General features: G+C 47.2%; 1 protein-coding gene across 1 annotated transcript in view; it reads left to right on the top strand.

Moving 5' to 3' along the window:
* Window positions 1–14,778, top strand: part of NCKAP1L (NCK associated protein 1 like) — a 41,084-nt gene extending 26,306 nt beyond the window's left edge. The window contains exons 22-31 of the mRNA XM_061204825.1: window positions 8–138; window positions 2,515–2,612; window positions 2,746–2,839; window positions 2,991–3,073; window positions 3,369–3,449; window positions 6,865–6,958; window positions 7,868–7,984; window positions 8,639–8,748; window positions 10,628–10,717; window positions 14,607–14,778. Of these exons, the coding sequence (XP_061060808.1) occupies window positions 8–138; window positions 2,515–2,612; window positions 2,746–2,839; window positions 2,991–3,073; window positions 3,369–3,449; window positions 6,865–6,958; window positions 7,868–7,984; window positions 8,639–8,748; window positions 10,628–10,717; window positions 14,607–14,738 (1,030 nt within the window). The 3' untranslated portion in view covers window positions 14,739–14,778. The remainder of the gene's footprint in view (window positions 1–7; window positions 139–2,514; window positions 2,613–2,745; window positions 2,840–2,990; window positions 3,074–3,368; window positions 3,450–6,864; window positions 6,959–7,867; window positions 7,985–8,638; window positions 8,749–10,627; window positions 10,718–14,606) is intronic.
* Window positions 14,779–20,695: the final 5,917 nt, after the last annotated feature.

Raw genomic sequence — 20,695 nt, 5'->3', positions numbered from 1 at the left:
CTTGTAGGTACCTAGAAAGTCTGCTTAGACAGGCGAGCAGTGGAACCATTATCCTCTCACCAGCCATGCAGGCCTTCATCAGCCTCCCCAGAGAAGGGGAGCAGAACTTCAGCGCAGAGGAGTTCTCTGACATCTCTGGTGAGCCCAGAGCCCGGTCTCCTGTCAGGGAGCCGAACCTTTCCCCTCAATACAATATCTTAACCTATGGATCCCATCTAAATTCTCCTACCTTCCCAGAGGCTCATTCTGTACTCTCCTAGATCTCTGCTAGATTCTACCTTAGGGACAGTAAAAAGAGATTTCAAGTGAGACCCAGAATTGAGGAGTGGCTTGGGGGTTGAAGGTGGAGAGGGAGGATGAGGGGAGTTAGGAGCTAGGCAGGGGCACTCAAGTCACTGAAAGGATTTATTCTTCGAAGGGTAGTAAATGGTTATTTTCCATTTCCACAAAGAGTAAAGAGTAGGACATATAATGAGGGGTAAAGGATAAATGTAAGGAGGACATTCTGATGTTTGGAATTATTAAACAGTGGTCTGACGTCATGGCATCTTCTTCCTGAGGGATAAGTTTTAGAGCCTTAGCTAGTGCTTGGATTGCTGATGTTTAATAATGATGATGAGATAATGGATGACATTTAGTGTGGGCTTGGTTCTAAATGTTCACATGTATTTAACTCCTTTACTCCTCACAGCAGCCTTGAGGTAGGTACTCTTATTACCCCCATTTTACAGATGAGGACACTGAGACACAGAGAGGTTAAGGAGCTTGATTAAGGTCATACATCATTCATAGATGGTAGAACTGGGATTTCAACTCAAGGCAGTCAAATTCCAGAACCTGGGTGCTTAGTCACTCTGTCACGCTGCTTCCCAGTGTATAGAAGTGCTTTTGTGTCTCAAGGCAGGCAGATGAGTGTGTCGTGAATGAGTTGGGAAGTTATCCTCTTTTTAAAGAGGGCTTGAAGCCATGCAGATCCTTTTTAATAGATTTGTTTTACTGACTGACTGATTCATGAACTATCCCACTGCTTCCTGCTTCCTCTCACCTCCGTATAAATCATGGACCCCGCGTGGTATCTGAGACAGGTAGGAGATGTTTCAATGACCCTGCCCTCCCCATTCTTCCCCTTCCTTGGGGGGTGTTATGAAAGTCAGAGTATACAGTTCTGTTTTCCAGCTCTGCCTTCTTCTTACCCTCATACTGACTCCATCAGTGAGCTGACCCTACCCTTTACCTGCTGGAGGCTTCAGATGTCCCCTTCTTATCAACTCCTCCCACAGACTGTAGGCAGCATCTAAAATCAGCTTTAGGTCTTCCTGACAACTGACGAGCAGCAGGAGGTAATGCTGATTCCCCCTTCTACCACCCCCACCCCAATTTCCCTGGGTTACCATGGTGATGGGGCAATGCTGCTGCAAAAATAGATAGATGGATAGAGAAGGATGCCCTAGGGTTACTAGCCTAGAGAGGACTAGAGTAAGGAGAGTTGGCAGATCCAAATCAGTAGATCAGTGTGTCTTCTCTCCAGAGAAGGCAGTTCAGCCCCTCTGCCTCTCTTTCAGCCATTTTAGAATTATCTAAGTTGGCCAGTTAGGAAATCCTTTTCTAGTTCTCAGCTCAGTTGTTCCTATTGTAAATAGGTGACTCTAAAAATGTTTAGTATTTATTCCACATGAGGCTCTGTGTCAGCTGCTGTGACCAGTTCCACTTCCTTTGTCAGTGGTAGAGGTGGAGATCAACTGGTCCTGCCTTTAAACACTTGAGTGTGGAGCCTTGATTTCCTTTTCCCTCTGAACTCTTGTTAACTATGTTAAACTCACCTTTCCTCTACTGGTCTCTTGTTACTTTTGGTCTTTATGGTTTTCTCTGCTGGGACCACCCATAGCCAAAGATCATAGCTGGAGCTCTTCCCTGTCTGAATTTGTCACTAGTGTTTCTAACATGGGATTTCCTCAGCCAGGTTTTATTTAATTCACAAAGGGCCAGAAGCAGGCTGGGTAGGGAGGGATAAGGTAATGGGGCAGGCTTGAGGGAAGAAGAATTTAGGGGAAAAGACAGCTGGGAGTCTGGGGATGTGTACTGATTATGCTATCATATCAACTCTGTGAGGTATTCAGAGTGGATATTAATTTCTTCATTTTACAGAGAAGTGAACTGAGGCTCAGAGAGGGGCTTAACATCTGATAAAGCTAGTGCAGCTAGTGCAGCAAGAGTAAAGCCCTGGTGCCATGTAAAGGGACTGGGAAAGTCTAGATTCTTATAGGAATGAAAAGTAAATAGTTATCATTTGTGGTACGTCATGGTATGAGTACCAGTGGGGAGAGGGTAAATTGTCCCACAGGCAGGCCAGACCTGTCACCTGAATACAGGATTTCAGGCTACGTTTGCTCTCCAACTTCCCACTTCCTTTCCTTGCTGAAAAACACTTAAGGTGTTCACGTTACCCTATAGCTATTGTGCAAACACACCAGTGTCCTCTGAGTCCCACCTGGGACCTCTGTGACTCTATTGCAGAGTTGCGGGCTTTGGCTGAACTCCTGGGCCCCTATGGCATGAAGTTCCTGAGTGAAAACCTGATGTGGCATGTGACCTCTCAGATTGTGGAGCTGAAGGTACTGTGGACGCAAGTCCCCGTGAAGAAGGTCCAGCCCCCGGGGGAAGAAGGGTAGGGGTAGGAGACCGGGGGGGAAGATGTACCATGGGTCTCATCTTTTCGTGCTTAATGGCTCTGTGTCCTGGCTGCAGAAGCTGGTGGTGGAAAACATGGATGTACTTGTTCAGATCAGATCCAACTTTAGCAAGGCAGACTTGATGGCTTCTCTGCTTCCCCAGCTGATGGGTGAGCACGTCTCCTAAAGGGAGAAGGAACTGTGGGAAAAGCATTGTGGATGACGGGTTTTTGGGGCTCTGGGGCCTAGGCTGGGTCTAAAGAAGCAAAACCGTTGCCATTCTCCTAAGTTCTCTTCTTGAACGCTCTTCTTTCTCCTCAGGGGCTGATAATGTGCTGAAGCGTATGACCATCATTGGAGTTATCCTCAGTTTTAGAGCCATGGCCCAAGAGGGACTTCGGGAGGTGAGCTGGGGGAGAGGGGGCTGCCACAGGATAAAGCCTTGGGTAGGGCTTGTGTGAGAAGTTGTGGAAAGGGTTGGTGAGCATTGAGGAGAATGGAGCTTAATTCGGTAGAGGTCCTGGAAGTTCTTTGAGGCTAGATGAGCTGAAGAAACCTAGACGCATGAGGAGAGAAGTAGCATGGGAAGCTGGCTAAGTTCTTATCTAAGCTGAGGCCCTTTTTTTGTTTCTTTGTTTCCACCTGTTTGAAGGCAGCGGCCACTGTCCCTTGGACTCACTTGTATTCTCTTTCCTCCAGGTTTTCTCCTCCCACTGCCCATTTCTTATGGGTCCCATTGAGTGCCTGAAGGAGTTTGTCACCCCAGACACAGACATCAAGGTATGGGAGAGTGCAAAGTGGAATCTAATTAGGAGATTTTTGTTGTTGAAAAAGGATGGAGCTAGGATCTTGTAAGGGAGAGAGGGCTCTGAAGAATACTGCAGGGAGAAGAGCCAGAATTTGAATAGAAACACTGTTGGGGGAGATTTTGTGGAGGGAGGGGCGTTGGTCAGAAGAGAGGGTGCACAGCTGGGGAGCCCTGGGGAGATCCTGCGGGGGCTAGGGAAACATTACTGGAGGGAGGGGAGTAAGGTCTAGGATAGTTTCTACAGCTTTTCTCTTAAGATGTGCAAATTAGATACCCAACTATATGCAGACAAGTCCCCTCTTTAGTCAGGAGCCTGGGTACTTTTTGTAAAATTTGTTTCTTCCATTCCTACCCACCCTGCCTGCCCTCAGATTTTCCTTTCTTTTTCTGGCCTTTTCTTCCTCCTAGTTCTGAAACTTTCTGGTTCCTCTGTGCGTGTGTCACCTGCCTTGGGCCTCATTTCCTCTAGAGATGGGGAAAGGCGGAGGGGACTCTGTAAGCACCCAAGTTAAACATCCATTCCCCCTCCCCCACCTCACGTCAGCTTGCCTTTTGAATCACCTAGAACAAACAAGTATGTTTTGCAGGAAATACAGCTGAAGGCTGGGAACAAGGGCCTTCAAATGCACAGGGCAGGGCACTTCTCTTATGATTGATTCCGTTAACGGAGGGAGGTCTGTGAGAAGAGGAAACTGGTTAACAGGAAGTAGTCAGAAAAAAAAAAGAAAACTTAGTTAGAAAAAAAAACTTCCTTTACCTTGAGGTCAAAAGAGTTGTGAACATTTCCCCTCTCTCTGCCTGAAATCAGATGATGAGGGTCAAGGGGTCACGGGCCCTGAGGGGGTGACGTTTCACTGGGCGGGCTGCTCCTTCAGGCCAGGTCTTTGGTGTCATGGTGAGCCTGGGGTTCGGGCCGCTGTTGGTGGTGGGGCTGAACGCTCTGGCCTGTCAGGAGTGTGTCTAGCTGGCATCTTCCAGGCAGCTCCGAGCTTTAGGCTCTGCCTGCCTGGGAGAATAAGCAGGTTGGGTGGCGCGGGCGATGGCCTGTCCATCAGAGATTCTGTTACTGCCTCAGAGGGGTGAGAAGATTAGGAGAAGAGAACAGAAGCTCCTCCAATGACCACTTTCTTCCTCCAGAAAACCACAGGTCATGGACCAGGTCCTTGATCTCCTAAGTCATGGGTGCCACAAGCAGGGTTATTTAGTTAGTAGGGAATTTAAATAAAGGGCAGAGCAGGATGTGGCTGAGGTTAACTTCCTGTGTCCAGCACCACAGGCAGTGTGTTTATTGTTATGTCTGTGGGGTTCTTTGCATAAGATACTCTACTTAGTTATCTACTGTTGAAACAGTTATCCTTGTTCTCTCAGAACATTTTCAAGTCCTTTTTTTTTTTTTTTTAACCTCAAAAGGGGTCTGAGTACTTTGTGGGTGGGTGGGTGGGTGGGTGGGTGTTTGGGGCTACATCTTGGGAACCTGATTCTAAGTACAGTGAGGGATTCAGGAATCAATCAATCAGTATTAACTGAATGCCTTCTATGTGCTTAGCATTGTGTTAAAACCTAGAGAGGATAAAAGAAATGCAGAGTTCCTGGCTTTGAGAGAAAGGAAGTAGAGCGAAAGGGATAATGGTTATTAGTCTCTTAGTGACTCTGTGAGTCACTAGGGTAGATGCTTTACACATGTGGTCTAATTTAATCTTCACAGCAACTCTGTGGGGTAGGTATCATTATCCCACTTTTACAGATGAGAAAATGGAGGCTCGAAGAAGTTAAGTAACTTAACTTTTAGCCAAGGTCACACATTTAGTAAGTGGTGGTGCTAGGATTTGAACCCAGATCTTCTCACTCCAAAGCCTTTTTCTCCCCTCTCTATTCCATGAGGTTAAAAAAAAAATTGTAATCTAGTTGATGAGATAAGCCATACGTCTCACCTCCAATCTGAAAAGAAAACTGATGATACCAGGTGCTGTGTGTGATCACTGCAAAGTCAGCGGTGCCAGGTTAAGGAGGGAGAGATGAGCTTGGGCTGAAGTCAGCAGGGAGGGGTCCATAGAGAATATGAGATTTGAGTTAGGCCTCAAGTGTGGGTGTCACTTAGATATAAGTAGAGGAGAGGTAAATAGAAAAAACTCTATAGACTTTTTTCCTTCCTATGTAGGGAAAAACCCAGTTCTTTCCTGCGTGTTTCTCTCCTGCGAGTCTTCTTTCCTCTCACACAGAACACTTCACTTCTGACACTTCTGGTCACCAAATGTGTGGAGGTTTTTCCCCCACACCAGTTCTCTGTGACACCAGTTGGGTGTCCTGAAACTTAATTCTGACACTATCTACCTGGAGATAGTGTCAGATCACACAGGTTAAGGGTTTACTCACACAAGTCTGCACCTACTCCCCGCTTCAGAAGCCAGTTGCAAACCTGAGTTGTCACCTGTGCTTCTGACCAACAGGCTGTAGGTCGGAGGTTCCAATATCCCCCTCCTTATTTTCCATTAATTTGCTAGAGTGGCTCACAGAACTCAAGGAAACACATCTACCAGTTTATTAAAGGATGTGATAAAGGATATAAGATAAACAGCCAGATGGAGAGATACATGGGGCAAGGTCTGGGAGGATCCTGAGGGCAGGAGCTTCTGTCCCCGTGGAGTTGGGCTGCATCACCCTCCTGGTCCGTGGATGTGTTCTCAACCTGGAGGCTCTCTGAACCCCGTACTGTTGGGATTTTATGGAGGCTTCCTCGCGTAGGCATGATCAATTATTAACTCCATTTCCAGGCCCGCTCCCCTCTCTGGAGAAGTGGGGGTGTGGCGCGGCTGAAAATTCCCAGCTTCTAACCAAGCTTGGTCTTTCTGGTGACCAGCCGCCATCCAGGAGCTGTTCGGGAGCACACCCAGAGTTGCCGCATAAGAACAAAAAAATGCTCCTAGTGTTTTTATCACTTAGGAAATTATAAGGGTTTTAGGAGCCCTGTGTCAGGAACCAGGGGCAGGGACCAATACATATGTTTTCTATCATCTCTCAAGAAGAAAGGACATTCTAGAAGAGGGAAGCACATGAACTGAAGCATGCAAGTAAGAAAGTAAGTTGTAGCTTGGAGACAGTGAATAAATTACCCTGGCTGCATTGACTGTAGGAAGCATTTGAGGAAATAAGGTTGAAAAAATAAATTTGTACTGTGGAGAATCTGAATGCCAAGCTAAAGCACTGGATTTTTTTTTTTTTCCTCTTTCCCCTGTAGGTTAGTGAGATCTATGAAAGGAATACCTAGAAAAGATGATAGTACACCAAAAGTTTAAAATCTGTGATCCAGGAGTCTTGACTGCCTGTAGCTTCTGTCAAGCACTTCTCTCCAGGGGATACCCTCCAGAATGTTGTTTTCTTCTCTACCAGGTGACCCTGAGTGTCTTTGAGCTGGCATCTGCTGCAGGGGTGGGCTGTGACATTGACCCAGCTCTGGTGGCTGCCATTGCCAATCTGAAAACTGGTAAGATTGGGGAAAGGGGGCAACGGAGAGCTTGGGCCCTATTTTGGGGTGGAAAAACGTCAATCTCAAAGAAGCCTTTATTTGGGATTGTGAATTCAGAGGTTATAAACTGGGAGCTAAGGAAAGACTTAAAGCATAGTCTCTAATCCCCAGAAAATACTTCCACAGGCAATTTAGATTTCTAGTCAGATTCTAACCAGTTGATCTGTCAATCAGCTAAAAAGTATTAAGTGAGAGTCTGGTACTCAGCAGGTGCTCAAAGGAACTTACAATCTGGTTGGGGAAATAAGAGTCATGCAAATGAAACGATGAGCGAACAATACACAGTAGACGTGAATTCATACTAAATTGTGTGGTATAGCATCCAAGTTCCCCAGAAAGATCTTGTGCTCTCCCCTCCCCTAAAATCACCTTGACACCATGCACTTCCTCCCCTGGACTCACACTTGTCTCTTATATTTCCATTACACATTTCCTCGGATTAGCACATTCGTACTTGTACACACTCAGAATAGGCTGGAATCAGGGGGCTGGTAGTAAGCCCTTTTAAAATTGCCAGACTGGCTCTCCCTCTTCTCTCTCGGTTTTGGTGAGACTCTTTCCTCTCCTTCCTGCCTCTGTACCCCATCAGGTAGCTGACAGAGTGCCCTCAGACTGCGTGTCAGCAGAGCCCTTTGCCAAGAGCTGTGCTCAGTCACCAGGGGAAGCCTCCAGGACTCAGGCCTCTCACTATCAGTGGAGGCCAGTACTGTCCCCTGCAGCAGTAATGACTTGCCTATAGTGCTCTACAAGTAATTTTCACAGATATTTTCTCATGTGATCCTCCTAGTAATTCTGCGGAGTAGGACCCCATGGAAGAAAACTCCTGTTTGCTGACCTTACTCTCTTTTCCTTTTTCCTTCTTTCCAGATGCGTCATCCCCTGAGGAAGAATATAAGGTGGCCTGCCTGCTCTTGATCTTTCTTGCCGTTTCCCTCCCCCTTCTTGCCATGGACCCAGCTTCCTTCTATAGCATTGAGAAAGATGGTAAGTAAGGAGTAGGTTTTTTGTTTTTTTTTTTTAATAAATTTATTTATTTATTTATTTATTTATGGCTGTGTTGGGTCTTCGTTTCTGTGCGAGGGCTTTCTCTAGTTGCGGTGAGCGGGCGCCACCCCTCATCGCGTTGCGCGGGCCTCTCACTATCGCGACCTCTCCCGTTGCGGAGCACAGGCTCCAGACGCACAGGCTCAGTAGTTGTGGCTCACGGGCCCAGTTGCTCCGCGGCATGTGGGATCTTCCCAGACCAGGGCTCGAACCCGTGTGCCCTGCATTGGCAGGCAGATTCTCAACCACTGCGCCACCAGGGAAGCCCAGGAGTAGGTTTGGGGGACGAGTGCAGTTTAGGTTAGTGTCCTGGGGTCGGGAGATGAGACGGAGACATTTATCTGGAAAACACAGACTTCTGACTCAGATGTAAAGTTCTGTTTCGAAAAGCACTCGAGAATGAACTATCCCTAAAATTCAATTCCAGTGAAATTACATAGGAATATCCTTCTCCTAATCCCCAAATGCCTTCCAGTCCTTTTGGTGTCAAATAGGGATGGCCCAGCCTGAAAAAGTGAGAAGTTACCAGCTGGGGTCGCCTGGGGTGGCTCACTTTCCTTTCCTTTCTCTCCCTCTCTGTCAATAATAACCTAGGTTACAGCAACAATATTCACTGCTTGACCAAAGCCATCATCCAGGTGTCTGCTGCCCTCTTCACCCTCTACAACAAGAACATTGAAACTCACCTCAAGGAATTTCTGGTGGTGAGTGGGTATACGTTACAAGGAATGGACGATTGCAAAGTCTGGTGGGAATTGGTTTGACTTAAATCCATAGACAGTTATTGTTGAGCAGGCCTTGGAGCCTAACCTCCCATCCTATTCATTAAGTAGCGAGAGGCCACTTTGTGAAAGGCAGGGGTTTCTTCTAGATTCTCTAACAGCTGGTATTTCAGCCTCTGCCCAAATACTTGGAAGGAGCATTGGACTAAGAGTTAGCAAATCTGAGTTCTAGTTTTGGATCTGCCACTAAGCAGTTGTGTGATCTCTGAAGACCCAAACTAAACTTTTGGGGCCTCAGTTTTCCCATTTATTAAATAGAAAGATTAAACTGAATCCATGATTCACTACCTTGGTGTGCATTACATTATCCTGAGGAATTTGTTAAAATACAGATTTCTGATCCTTACACCAGACCTACTGAATTAGAATATTCTAGGGTGAGTCCAGGCCTCTGTTTTTAACAAGGTCTCCAGGAGACCAAATGCACAGTGAAGTTGGAGAGATGCTGAGTTTTATAATCTATAAGGCCCTTTTCAACTCTAATACTGTTAAAAAGTCAAGCTTTTTTCAAATTCTCAAACTTCATTGTAAGTCAGAATCACCTGGAGAATTTCTGATTCAGTAGATTAGAGGTGGGGCTGGAAAATTTGCAGTTTCAACAAGTTCCCGGGTAATGTTGGTGCTGCCCATTCTGTGATCTTACTTTGAGAATCACTGGTCTAGATTTCTAGGGACTGGAACTTACAATCAAGCAGCTGATTTTACTATAGGTTATGTCCAATTTGTTTGAAAAAAATTGTTAAAATTTTTTTTAGCCGAAGTTTGACTCCCTGTAGCTATCATTATTGATCTAAGTTTTGCCTCTGGAAAATCACAGAATAAGTAATCTCTTTCCTCTGTTCAAAGAGGCCCCAGAGCTTCCCATTCTAAATACTCCATGGAGGAATCCCCTCCATACACTTCTGAAACACGGTCCAGTACCCACTGCCTGCTTGAGCATTCTCAGCAATAGGGAGCTTATTCTTTTGCAAAGCATGGTCCTGATTTAAAAACTAGGTCCTTATCTGTCTCCTTTTAGGGGGAAACAGTAGATCATATGCTCTAGGGAATCACACTCTTGACCCGAGAAGTACATGTCAGGGACTTGGAAGCTTAGTGAGAGTGTCTCTATTTAAACTGGGACAACAGGCCACACAAAATGGGCTCTGAGCATCTTGGATAGAAAGAGGATTCACACCAGATCTCTAAGATGGAGTGAGAAGGGAATCACCCGCCCCGTCCCCGCCCCCCCCCCTCCGCCCCCGCCCCGCCACCTTTCCCCTTTTACCCTCTTTCTTTGCTAAATACAGGTAACCTGGGCCTGGGATGCAATTAGTGACATTTCTTTCTCCCTCTTTGATCTGTTGGGGGCCTGAAGGTGAACGAAGAGGACAGCCGTTCGGGAGTTGACAGGAGGAGAATACCAAGAACACTGTGTCTGAATCAGAGGCCCAGCCCTGTCTCTGGTCGGGTGGGGAGTCAGCTATAAACGGTCTGATGACAGTGGTGTCTGGAGGCCGCCTAGGAAAAGAGATTAATCTCCTGGCATACAGTATTACCTGCCTCTGCTGCAGGTTCTTTCTGTGCCCCTTGCAACCTCTCCTCCAGCATCCCCAGCAACCTCCTGTTGTCTGCACTGGCTAGTTTAGAGGCAGTGTGCATCTCTGAAACCTGGGGGATTTGCCGCTTGCCCACCCTGAGCCTCCAGGAACATCCCGGCACTTCTTAACTCACCTCCTTGATCTTTTGTTGACTTCTGTAGTCTGAGGCTGTCGTACTCTGACCATAAAAATCTGCTTCCTTACAAATTCTTCCTTTACAGGTAGCTTCCGTCAGCCTCCTGCAGCTGGGCCAGGAGACTGACAAGCTTAAAACCAGAAATCGGGAATCCATTTCTCTGCTCATGCGCTTGGTATGTATCTGGTGTAAGTTGGTCTTAGAGGAAGGGCCAGAAGGAGGTTCCTCTTTAGGGTCCTTGGCTCCCAGCCATTGTTATCACCCAAAAGCATTAACTAAGAACTTAATTCTGCCTGAGGAGGTCTAGGCCTTACGTTCTGGCTAACATTCTAGACTTGTCCTGTAATCCCAAGGTAGTAGAGTCTTCGAGGACTTCTCTGCAGGACAGGGTCTTCCCAGCCCCTAGCTAACTGGGCCCCTTTCCCTGCAGTGTTCTTGAGTCTGACGTGGTGGGGCAGCTGTGTCCCTCATCCATAACTATCTGTCCAGTACGTGTTTGGTTTTACTTGACCACTTCCTACCGCTGTATTTCTTGTTCTTAAGAGTACCATGAAGAAGGTGCTGAGTAGCACACAGCTGAACTGGGGGAGGGGGATGGGGGCTCAGAGGAGGGATGGGATTTTAGCTGAAAAGCTGTAAGGCAGGGAGCCAGGTGGGCCATGAATCAGACAGCTCCTGCTGTCTCTTCCGTCTTCCCAAGCTGTGGCCTTTCCCCTACTTTGGCAGAAAGTTCTGGGAACTCTGACCCAATTAACTTTAAAAAAATCTTTTCCTCTTGACCCTGTTTCCCTCTTCAACATGCTTACTCTTTTGCTCTAAAGTTTGAGTCCCTCGGTTAGTGCTGCACTTAGACGTGGACAGGAGGGGCTCCTGTCTGGGGCCCTGGGTTTAAGTGGCCCCCCTCTGGCCTACAGGGAGAGGACATGCCCACCTGGAGCCTGTGCCCCACCTTGAAGCCCCCACTAAAGATTTCTAGGGCCTCAGAATTCTCTGCTAAGCAGCTCCAGCCCACTTGTAGGGCTTGTGCTGAGCTTCTTCAAGTCCATCCTACTGAGGCAGACTGTGCTCTAGAGCCCACGGAATGTATGGCTGGAGTTTAGATGTGCAGACAGGAAGTTTATGTGTGTATACAGATCCCCCAGACTGGGGGTGGGAGGAGAAGGGGGCCAGGCTGGAGGCTGATTCCCTCTCTTCCCCCTATTCTGGTGCAGAACTCTGGGGGGTCTAAGAATTCTTAATTCAAACCTGTCTTCCATGAAATTGTAAAGGTACACTCAGCCCTCCATATCCACAGGTTCTCAGCCATGGATTCAACCAACCTTGGATTGAAAATATTAAAAAAAAAATTCCAGGAAGTGCCATAAAGCAAATCTTCAGTTTGCCCACACCAGCAACTATTTAAGCATTTACATTGTATTTACAACGGTTTACGCAGCATTTACATTGTATTAAGTATTATAAGTAATCTAGAGATGATTTAAGTATATGGGAAGATATTGTAGGTTATATGCAAATACTATGCCATTTTATATAAGTAACTTGGGCATCTACAGATTCTGGTATCTGAATCCCCTGAATTAGTTCCAGGGGTGGTCCTAGAACAAATCCCCTGCCAGTACCCCATGAATATTGAGAGACGACTACATATTGCAAAGGTCACAAGGAAGAATAGTTTGTCTGATTTATTTAGTCATATGGTATGTGGGCTTCCATTTGTACTCTTGGCCAGGCTGACAAATATTAGGGGCAGGCAAGCCTGGAACTCCCTCTGGGTCTCCTTCTTTAAATACACAGGCATTGAGTGGTGTCTGTGTCTCAGTTTCTCCAGCTTGAAAAAGGCCTAGGTTGGGCTGATTAAGGATTATGATGGAGAAGAGAAGAGAATGGACCTGAGGGTGGGGGTGGGGTGAGGTGAGGGGTGAGAAGGCACAGGAGGCAAAGGAGGGCAGAGGGAAGGCAAGTGTAGAATGCTAGATAGAGCACAGTCTTCAGAGCAGTGGGACCTAGGGCAAGTTAAGTAACCTTTCTGAGACTGATTCCTCAGCCATGGAAGTGGGCAATTATCCTTATGATAGAGGGGCAAGGATTCATGAGACGGTATATATAAAAGTGCCTAGTACATAAGAGAGGCTAAATAAATGTTAGTCCCCTCTCTCCGCTGCTTAGTTTAGTTTCTGGATGATTTAGGCACGCCTGTTCATTCCCTTGGGCAGTTTTCACCTCTGTGAGGTTGGAGGTGATGCTGTATTGCCGCTCAGTGCTGTCTCCTCCCTCTGCTTTGAGTCCCCCCCTCCCCCCGCCCCAAAGTGTGGGAAGCTGTCTGCCCCTTATGGCATCACAGGCCTGCGGAGTGGCTGGAACAGAGCTAGGACCAGGCACATTTTGTAGGAGGGAAGAGACAGAGGGCCTAGCTGCTGCAAAGCAATTTAAATGCAAATGGTTCCACAGAGAAATTGGAAGTGACTGAAGGGAAGGAGCTGTATTCTGAGTTAAGAGGCTACTCATGTAGCCCCAAATCCTGGGCAGGCACTTCTCTCCGTGGGGTCTTTCTGTCTTGGCTGTCAAGCCTGGGCAGTGCCCACCCCCACTATTGTCAGATTGCTCCTGGCTTGGGTGTCACGGGGGAAGGAATGACTCTCTCATAGAATCATGGAATCCTAGATGTCAGAACCAGATCAGATGCTGGCAGTTAGTCCAGTCCTCACAATTCATAGGTGAGAGGGAGGGAAAGATGACATCCAAGGTCTCCCCCAGAATATATGGGCAGATTTGGGACTAGAACCAATTTCTTGGCCTTCACTCTAGGGCTGTTTCCACTACCATGAATTTCCTCCAGTTAGGAGCCCTGTGATTTTCTGTGCTTAATAGAGCAGAGAATAGAAGTCTTGGGCAAGTGGATCCTTCCTGAAGACACCACTCATTTCCCCGTACCCAAGGGTCATGTCCGGGAAAAGAGATCGTATCTCTCTCCTGGCTTAAGGTTTGAAAGTCTTGTGTGTAGCAAGAAATTCTTTCTGTCATCCAGCCCAAGATCAGAGCTACAGTTTTACGGGCAGATTTCCTTTCCTTCAGCCTGTGGTGTCTGCTCTTCTGAGGCTGTTGTGTGTATTGTGTGTGCATGGTTTGAGAACTGCAGTATCTTACAAATTTTAAAACTTGAAAGGGCTTCAGGGAGAGAAACATGTTAGAGTAGAGACGGTAGATTCTCTTCCCTGAGTGAATTTTCAGGACTTGAAACACCAGACATATTGGGAAGGCCCATCTGTGTGAACTGCCAGAGGATATGGGACACTTCTCTCCAGAGTGTGTTTTAGTCCCACAACCTCTTGGGTGAGGAGAGTACCGAAGGAAAGACACCCTGTTCCTTCCTTAGGGAAGAGGGTCCTCTGGCCCAACACTAGGCTGTGCTGCTCTTCGCTAATATCCCCCTGCCCTGCTTCCCTCTGTCTTACCCAGGTATCTCCATCTATCATTCTGCTTGGCTCTGCGGGCTGCAGGGATTACCGCAGCACACAGGCTTCTAATTAAACTAATTAATCATGCCTGCTCCTTTATGCAGCATCCTTACTGTTCCCCAAGCACTGTACTAAGGGAGGGAGGAGACTGAGGCCCAGCACAAGAGGACCCGTGTGGATTCCAGACCCCTCTTTCTTGGCCTGTAGTGGTAACTGTTTCTTTCTCTGCAGAGCTTTGTCGTTAGCTCTTTTATCCATCCTTACCTGCATCTGTGCTGCTCACCCACGTATTTTAGCATCCAGAATGGGAGAGAATGGGAGTTTTTCCGTTGCTAGAGAAGTGATTCTTTCCTGCTTTCTGCTTCTGAGCTCTTTATATAACCCTGAGGAGGGGCACAGAGGCCATTATAATGGAGCTGAAGAGGCCACATTGCTTTCCTAGAGTGGAATGGAGTGTGGGAGGAATGGGGGGAGAGTGCCTTGGGAACCCCATTCACTTGTAACTCTAAGCACCCCAGAGGGCCCAGGGAACTGAATGAAGAGGAACAGGGTATCACTGAGGTATGCCCTACCTGGGGTCCTCATCTGTCTTGGCCCTTTCTCTTCCAGGTGGTGGAGGAATCCTCCTTCCTGACCCTGGACATGCTGGAGTCCTGTTTCCCATATGTCCTGCTTCGAAATGCCTATCGGGAGGTATCCCGGGCCTTCCACCTGAACCGAGTGTTGGCCAGTACCCACTGAAGGACCCCTTGGACCTACCTCAGCCCATGCTGCACTGGAAACTGTGGCTATTTTCTCAGAGGGTGGGAATGGGGTGGGGTCACTAGAGAGAGGATCAGCCAGAGTTGGTGAAGAGGAATATGGGGGAACAGCCCAGGGCTGAGATATCATAGAGAAGTGGGGCCCACTGGGGCGGGGAGTGGAGGATTTTTTTAATGGAAAAAAGTTAGGGGATTGGGGCCACGGGTATGAATTTTTACAATGAAAAAATCTTGACACACAAGTATGTTTTCTGTCTTCTGCGGACTAGAGCTTGAGCTCTGACTGGCATGGGTCTCTTCGACCTTCATCACTATTATAGGATAATGCTGGCGGGCAGAGATGATCAATCATCATATTAAACCATAATGAGCCTATAATCCTCCCACTGGAGCTGCTTCTGTCTCCTGCACATTCATTAGGATGATTATCTGCTCTCTTCCTTTTCCAAATGTGTTCAGCAAGCGTTCGGCCTGCCCCTACTGCAACGTAGTAGGAAAGGAACCCCTTTTTCCCTTGTGGGAGCTCTTGTAGGAGCCATGAGTCTCTTCCTCTGCTTCCAGCTCTGCATCCTGCAGGGGCAATGAGGAAGTGCTCTTGAGAGATTTTCACTGCCCCAAACCCCCCTCACCTGCCCTACCACACCTTGTAGGTAACCAGTTAAGTCCTCTCATCTGTTTAACTTTAACCCCTCCTGCTTTTCCTTGACATCGCCACAACCCAGAGCAGAGGGTCAGTCTAGATTAATTGTAGGTCACAGGACAACTAATTGGACCAGTGTCATGTGAGTTTCTGTCACATAGCATTTGGGGGTATTCTCCCCCCTGTTTGGAGGGACTAACTTAACCCAAATCCCCTTGTCATCCTGGGTACAGCTGTTGCTCCAGGCAGGGATTTCTCTTCTAGATCTTAAATTTCATAGACCTCATTAGGTTACAGGGCCCTGAGAGTAGGTATACTTGAGGGAGTACAAGCTGTTTCAGCTTAGCCCTTTTCTGCACTAATTAGAATTTCAAGTGTCACAAAGCCCAGGGCATTCAAGATAGCACTAAACTAGGTTTAGTTAACTCCGTGGCAGGAAACAGTGGCCCCCATCCAGCACTTCTGTGTACCCAGTGCCAGGGAGGACTGGAGCAACAGATCATATGTCACAAGTCTAGAGTGGTTGGAATGGGCAAATATAATTAACTAATTGATTAATTAGGGTCATGTCTATACTTCCATGATAAAAGGGAAGCGATTTTTGGTTTTCAGGAAATCCATGGGAGTTCATTAAAGCTATTTGTTAGCTATTTTTAGATATTTGTGTGTTTGATCTTTATTTCTCGAGACCCAGGCTTAGTCAATACTCATTAAACTTGGCAGCCATAATCAATACACAAGTTTTTCTTAGCAACAATTGTGTACTCTTTAGGATAGAAGCATCAGAGGGTCCTGCTTCGTGCGTCAGCGAATTGTCCTTCTGTGCTATGGAAAGGACATTATGTTCTAAGGAGTGATTCGGGGTCAGGCCTACTGAGACTGACGGCAAAGTTGATGAGGAAGAGAAAGCTCAGAAATATCTGAGCAACTACCCTTACCCTCTTATATCTCTGCTGGGATCTTCTCGTTGAGGAGCTGGGAGATCCTTTTTCCATATACATGTGGAATCACTAAGAGGAGCCTCCCAGAGGACAGCAAGACAAGTTGCTGCAGGGGAATAGAGGGTAGACATAATAACTTTTTTTTTAATTAAAATATTTATTGAGATAGTTAATCCACATGCACTTGTAAGTGCATCCTATGTACCTTTACCAGTTTTCCTCAAAGGTAACATCTTGCAAAACTATACTATGCCATCATAACCAGGATTTTTTTTTCATGTTTACATCTTTTTTTTAATCACAAGTTGCCAACAGCACTTTATCAATCCCAATACTCGTTTCATTGTGTGTATTTAGCTCTGTACAGCTTTATCACATGTAGGTTCACGCATCCGCCACCATGGTCAAGACACAGGACAGTTTTATCACTGCAAGAACCCCCTCAGGGACTTCGCTTGTGGCTCAGTGGTTAAGAATCTGCCCTCCAATGCAGGGGACGCGGGTTCGATCCCTGGTCGGGGAACTAAGATCCCACATGCCACGGGGCAACTAAGCCCATGCACTCTAGAGCCCGCACACCACAACTAGAGAGCCTGTGTGCCACAACTACTGAGCCCCACGTGCCACAGCAAGAGAGAAGCCCACACACCGCAAGGAAGAGCCCACGCGCCACATCTAAGACCCAATGCAACCAAATAAATAAATAAATAAATATTAAAAAAAAGAACCCCTCATATTTTTCTTTTATGTCCCTCCTGCAACCCCCTTCCCCTTCCCTAACCCCTGGCAACACAAATCTGTCCTCCTTTTCTAAAGGAGGACAGCAAGACAAGTTGCTGCAGGGGAATAGAGGGTAGACATAATATCTGTAATAATGACATAATATCTTTTTATAAACATATAATCACACACACACACTTCTCTACCACATAAAATTTTTCAAAGTGCTCTCACATCCTTAAGACAATTCTGCAAGGTAGCCAGGGAAGGCTTCCCTATTTCAGGCCAGTAAGCAGATTCAGAGATGTTAAATGACTTAATGAAGGTCACATGTTTAGCAGTACATCTGGAACTGGGACCCAAATATGACATTCAGTCCTAGACCTTTTCTACCTGCCCCGACTGCCTCTTCATCTGGGAAGACTTAGTTGTTAGAATCCAGAGACCTTAGAATGAGCAAAAACAGGAGAAGGTGAGGAGATATGGCCTTTACCACCTGAAACAAAAGGTGACTGTCTAGAGGTGAAGGACAGATGAGGTAACAGGACCCATAGGCATTTTAGGCAGTTTACTTCCTTGGCCAGGAGGGTCTCTGACCTCTTACAGTCTGGGATGCAATCAACGATGAACTGCTTTCTGCTCTTAGATCCCCAGCTCGCTTTATGTAGGCCTAAAAGGAACTGCAGAATGAATTATCAAGGAGAAATTCTGACCCCGATTGTTCTGTCTCACAGGCAGAGAGTGGGTTCTAGCCTCAGCATTTTCATCAGTGCAGTGTTTTCATTAAAATCTCCATTAACTTGTTTGCGGCAATGAGATAGAATTATCCCTCCCACCAGACCCGGGGCGAGATGCTTGCAGAGGAGCTCCCGTTCCTTTAGGCAGTAAAAACAGTGCTTCCCCCACTATGCTGTTCAGTCCAGTGGGTGGGTGAGGGCAGCCTTCATGTGCAGGGGGCGCCGGGGCCTGGCCGAGGGGATCTCACCCTTTGGCACTTTGCCTGGGAGGAAAAGAACAAATGTGGTTTGCGCACGGGGACCCAGAAGGGAAGGAGGTCCCCGCTAGGGACAAGACTTCCCTCACCTTAGATCCTCTTGCCTAGATCAGTTCTCCTCCAACAAAGTTTGACTTTGAGAAGAAGCTGGCACCTGGGTGAAATGCACTCACGCGGTTGGGGGACGAGTGTTCTTCCAGTCTTCCGCCCCACAGGGCCTCCTGCTCCTCCTAAGTACCTGTCATCAAAGGAGATGAGGATGAATCCCCCCTCAGCCCCCACACCTCGATGAGTTGTCAAGTCCTCTCCCTCCCACCTAACTAGGAAGCAGGAGCAGCAGGCCAGGGTGCAGGATGAGGAAGTCAGAAGTTAACTTGAGCTGAGTTTGCAGCTCTGGAGAGATTGAGGAGCAGGCTTTTCTCTTGTCACTTTGGAGGGAGAGGATTGTGAGGCTGCCCCTTTAAATAGCATTCCCGTAGGAGGCAGATCACATCCAGCCGTCACCGCCACCCGCTGCCAAAGCATCGTTTTTTTTTTTGGTCTCTATCAAACTCAAAGCTTGTCGGCTGGGGTTAGGGGAGTGAGGAGGCAGGGTCTCTGGGGCAGAGGCAGTTTGGAAGCTGAAAAAGAGAGGGATGAGGTTGGGCAGAAGGAGCCTGGGAAAGCTGGGGGTGGAGGACAAGGGGAAAAGACAGGGAGAGAAGAACGGTGGTGGTCTTTTGAGCCTATGAATGCAGCGGACATACCCTGTTCTTACCTCTCTAGAGGTAGGGTAAGGCAGAAATGGGATTGGATTGAAACAAGAGGGATGAGGTTGAGGTTAAATGCCAGGACCGGGGATAAAGAAAGAGAAAGAGAGCCACAGAACAGAAAAGCACTAGAAACAGTTTAGGAGACTTGGCCCTGGCTTTGTCACTGACTCTGTGGGACCACATAATTTTTCTGGGCTTAGTTTCTCATTTGTTAAATGGATGGGGTGAGACTAGATGGACTCTGAAGTATCTTTAATGAATAATTTGTGTGTGTGTGTGTGTGTGTGTGTATGTGTGAGTGAATTTTCCTTTTCTTAAACTGGGTTAGGACCTGGGGGCCTGAGAGGGCAGGGATGGGATATGCCACTGTGCTGACAAGAAACGTTGAGAGATCCCTCGGGAAGTACATCTCCTGCCTCTTTCCCACCTCTTCTACTTGAAATACCTGCCTAATTTGGGGAGCTCCTTAGCTCTAATCCTAATTTCCTAATTAGAGCTCTTTAGCTGTAATCTTATTTTGCAGTTCTTTTGAATTATAGTTTCCAGGACTTCCCTGGTGGCGCAGTGGTTAAGAATCCGCCTGCCAATGCAGGGGACGTGGGTTCGAGCCCTGGTCCGGGAAGATCCCACATGCCGCGGAGCAACTAAGCCCGTGCGCCACAACTACTGAGCCTGTGCTCTAGAGCCCGTGAGCCACAACTACTGAAGCCTGCACGCCTAGAGCCCATGCTCCGCAACAAGAGAAGCCACCTCAATGAGAAGCCAGCACAACGCAACAAAGAGTAGCCCCCGCTTGCCACAACTAGAGAAAGCCCGCGCGCAGCAACAAAGACCCCGAATGCAGCCAAAAATAAATTTAAAAAAAAGAAAAAAAGAAAAGAATTATGGTTTCCAGCCCATTCTTTTTCAGTTGATAAGGAAGGTGATTGCTCTCAAGTTTTGAGAGCTGGATTGTGTAGGAGTCAGATCTCAGAGGCATCTATGTCTTGGCTGGGACAGTTCCACTGGCCAGGAGGGGAAACGGTGTGTGCTGAAGTTAGACGGATAGAGAGGCAGAAGTCTCAGTATTCTTTCTGCTTTTTTCTGCATCTCTGACTTTGCTCTCTCCTTCTGCCTCTGTATTTCCTGGGAGCTGGTTCTGCTGATACTTCTCTGTCCTGTCAGGTCTGAAGGCCTGACCTAACCTAATTGCCTAGAAGGCAATCATTTTATGTTGGGACTCTTCACGCTGCCACTTCTGTTCTTTTCTCCTCCATTGCTTGGGAAGAGGGGAGCTTCCACCCGATATTTAGAATGGAGTACATATCTTTTCCTTATCACCCCTCCTTCCAACCTCCAGAGTTCTTGAAATTAAACTCACATTCTGGGATCATGGATTCGTTAGTGAATACATCTCCACTTTCTGTTTATATAGGATTTTCCTCAATGCCAAAGTAGGTGGTCATTAAGGAGGAGAAGTTTAAGGAATCCTAAGGTGGTTCCTGCCAGAGTTCCAGGTAGGACTCAATTTGATGGAAGAGGCTTTGCCCTGTTACAAGTCTTGAGTTCAAATTCCAGATCATACATTCTACAGATGCTTTAAGCAGCTAAACTGTTTTGTGTTGGGCCCTTAGCCATTAGATTCCTTTCACAGAAGACAGAATAAGAGGAAATAAACTGGAAAGCTAAAGCAGGGGTTGAGATGAGATAGGAATGATTTCCTGGCCCTTATGGAGTTATCTATAGCCAAATGAAGATGGGGTGCGGCCTGCTCTTGTGAATTCTCTCTGGAAAGCTTTAAGCTTAGGAGAAACTCCCACCCGCCAGGTGGGTAGTTAGAGGCACCCGGGGAAGGCCACATGATGGGTGCGTGTCAGGAAGACCGCGCTGAGGGAACGGGGGCAGAGGAGT

This window comes from Eubalaena glacialis, chromosome 11, assembly GCF_028564815.1.
Source record: "Eubalaena glacialis isolate mEubGla1 chromosome 11, mEubGla1.1.hap2.+ XY, whole genome shotgun sequence".
In the NCBI taxonomy this organism is placed as follows: Eukaryota; Metazoa; Chordata; class Mammalia; order Artiodactyla; family Balaenidae; genus Eubalaena; species Eubalaena glacialis.
The sequence above is the reverse complement of the archived record's forward strand: the minus strand, read 5'-3'. Positions and strand labels throughout refer to the sequence as shown.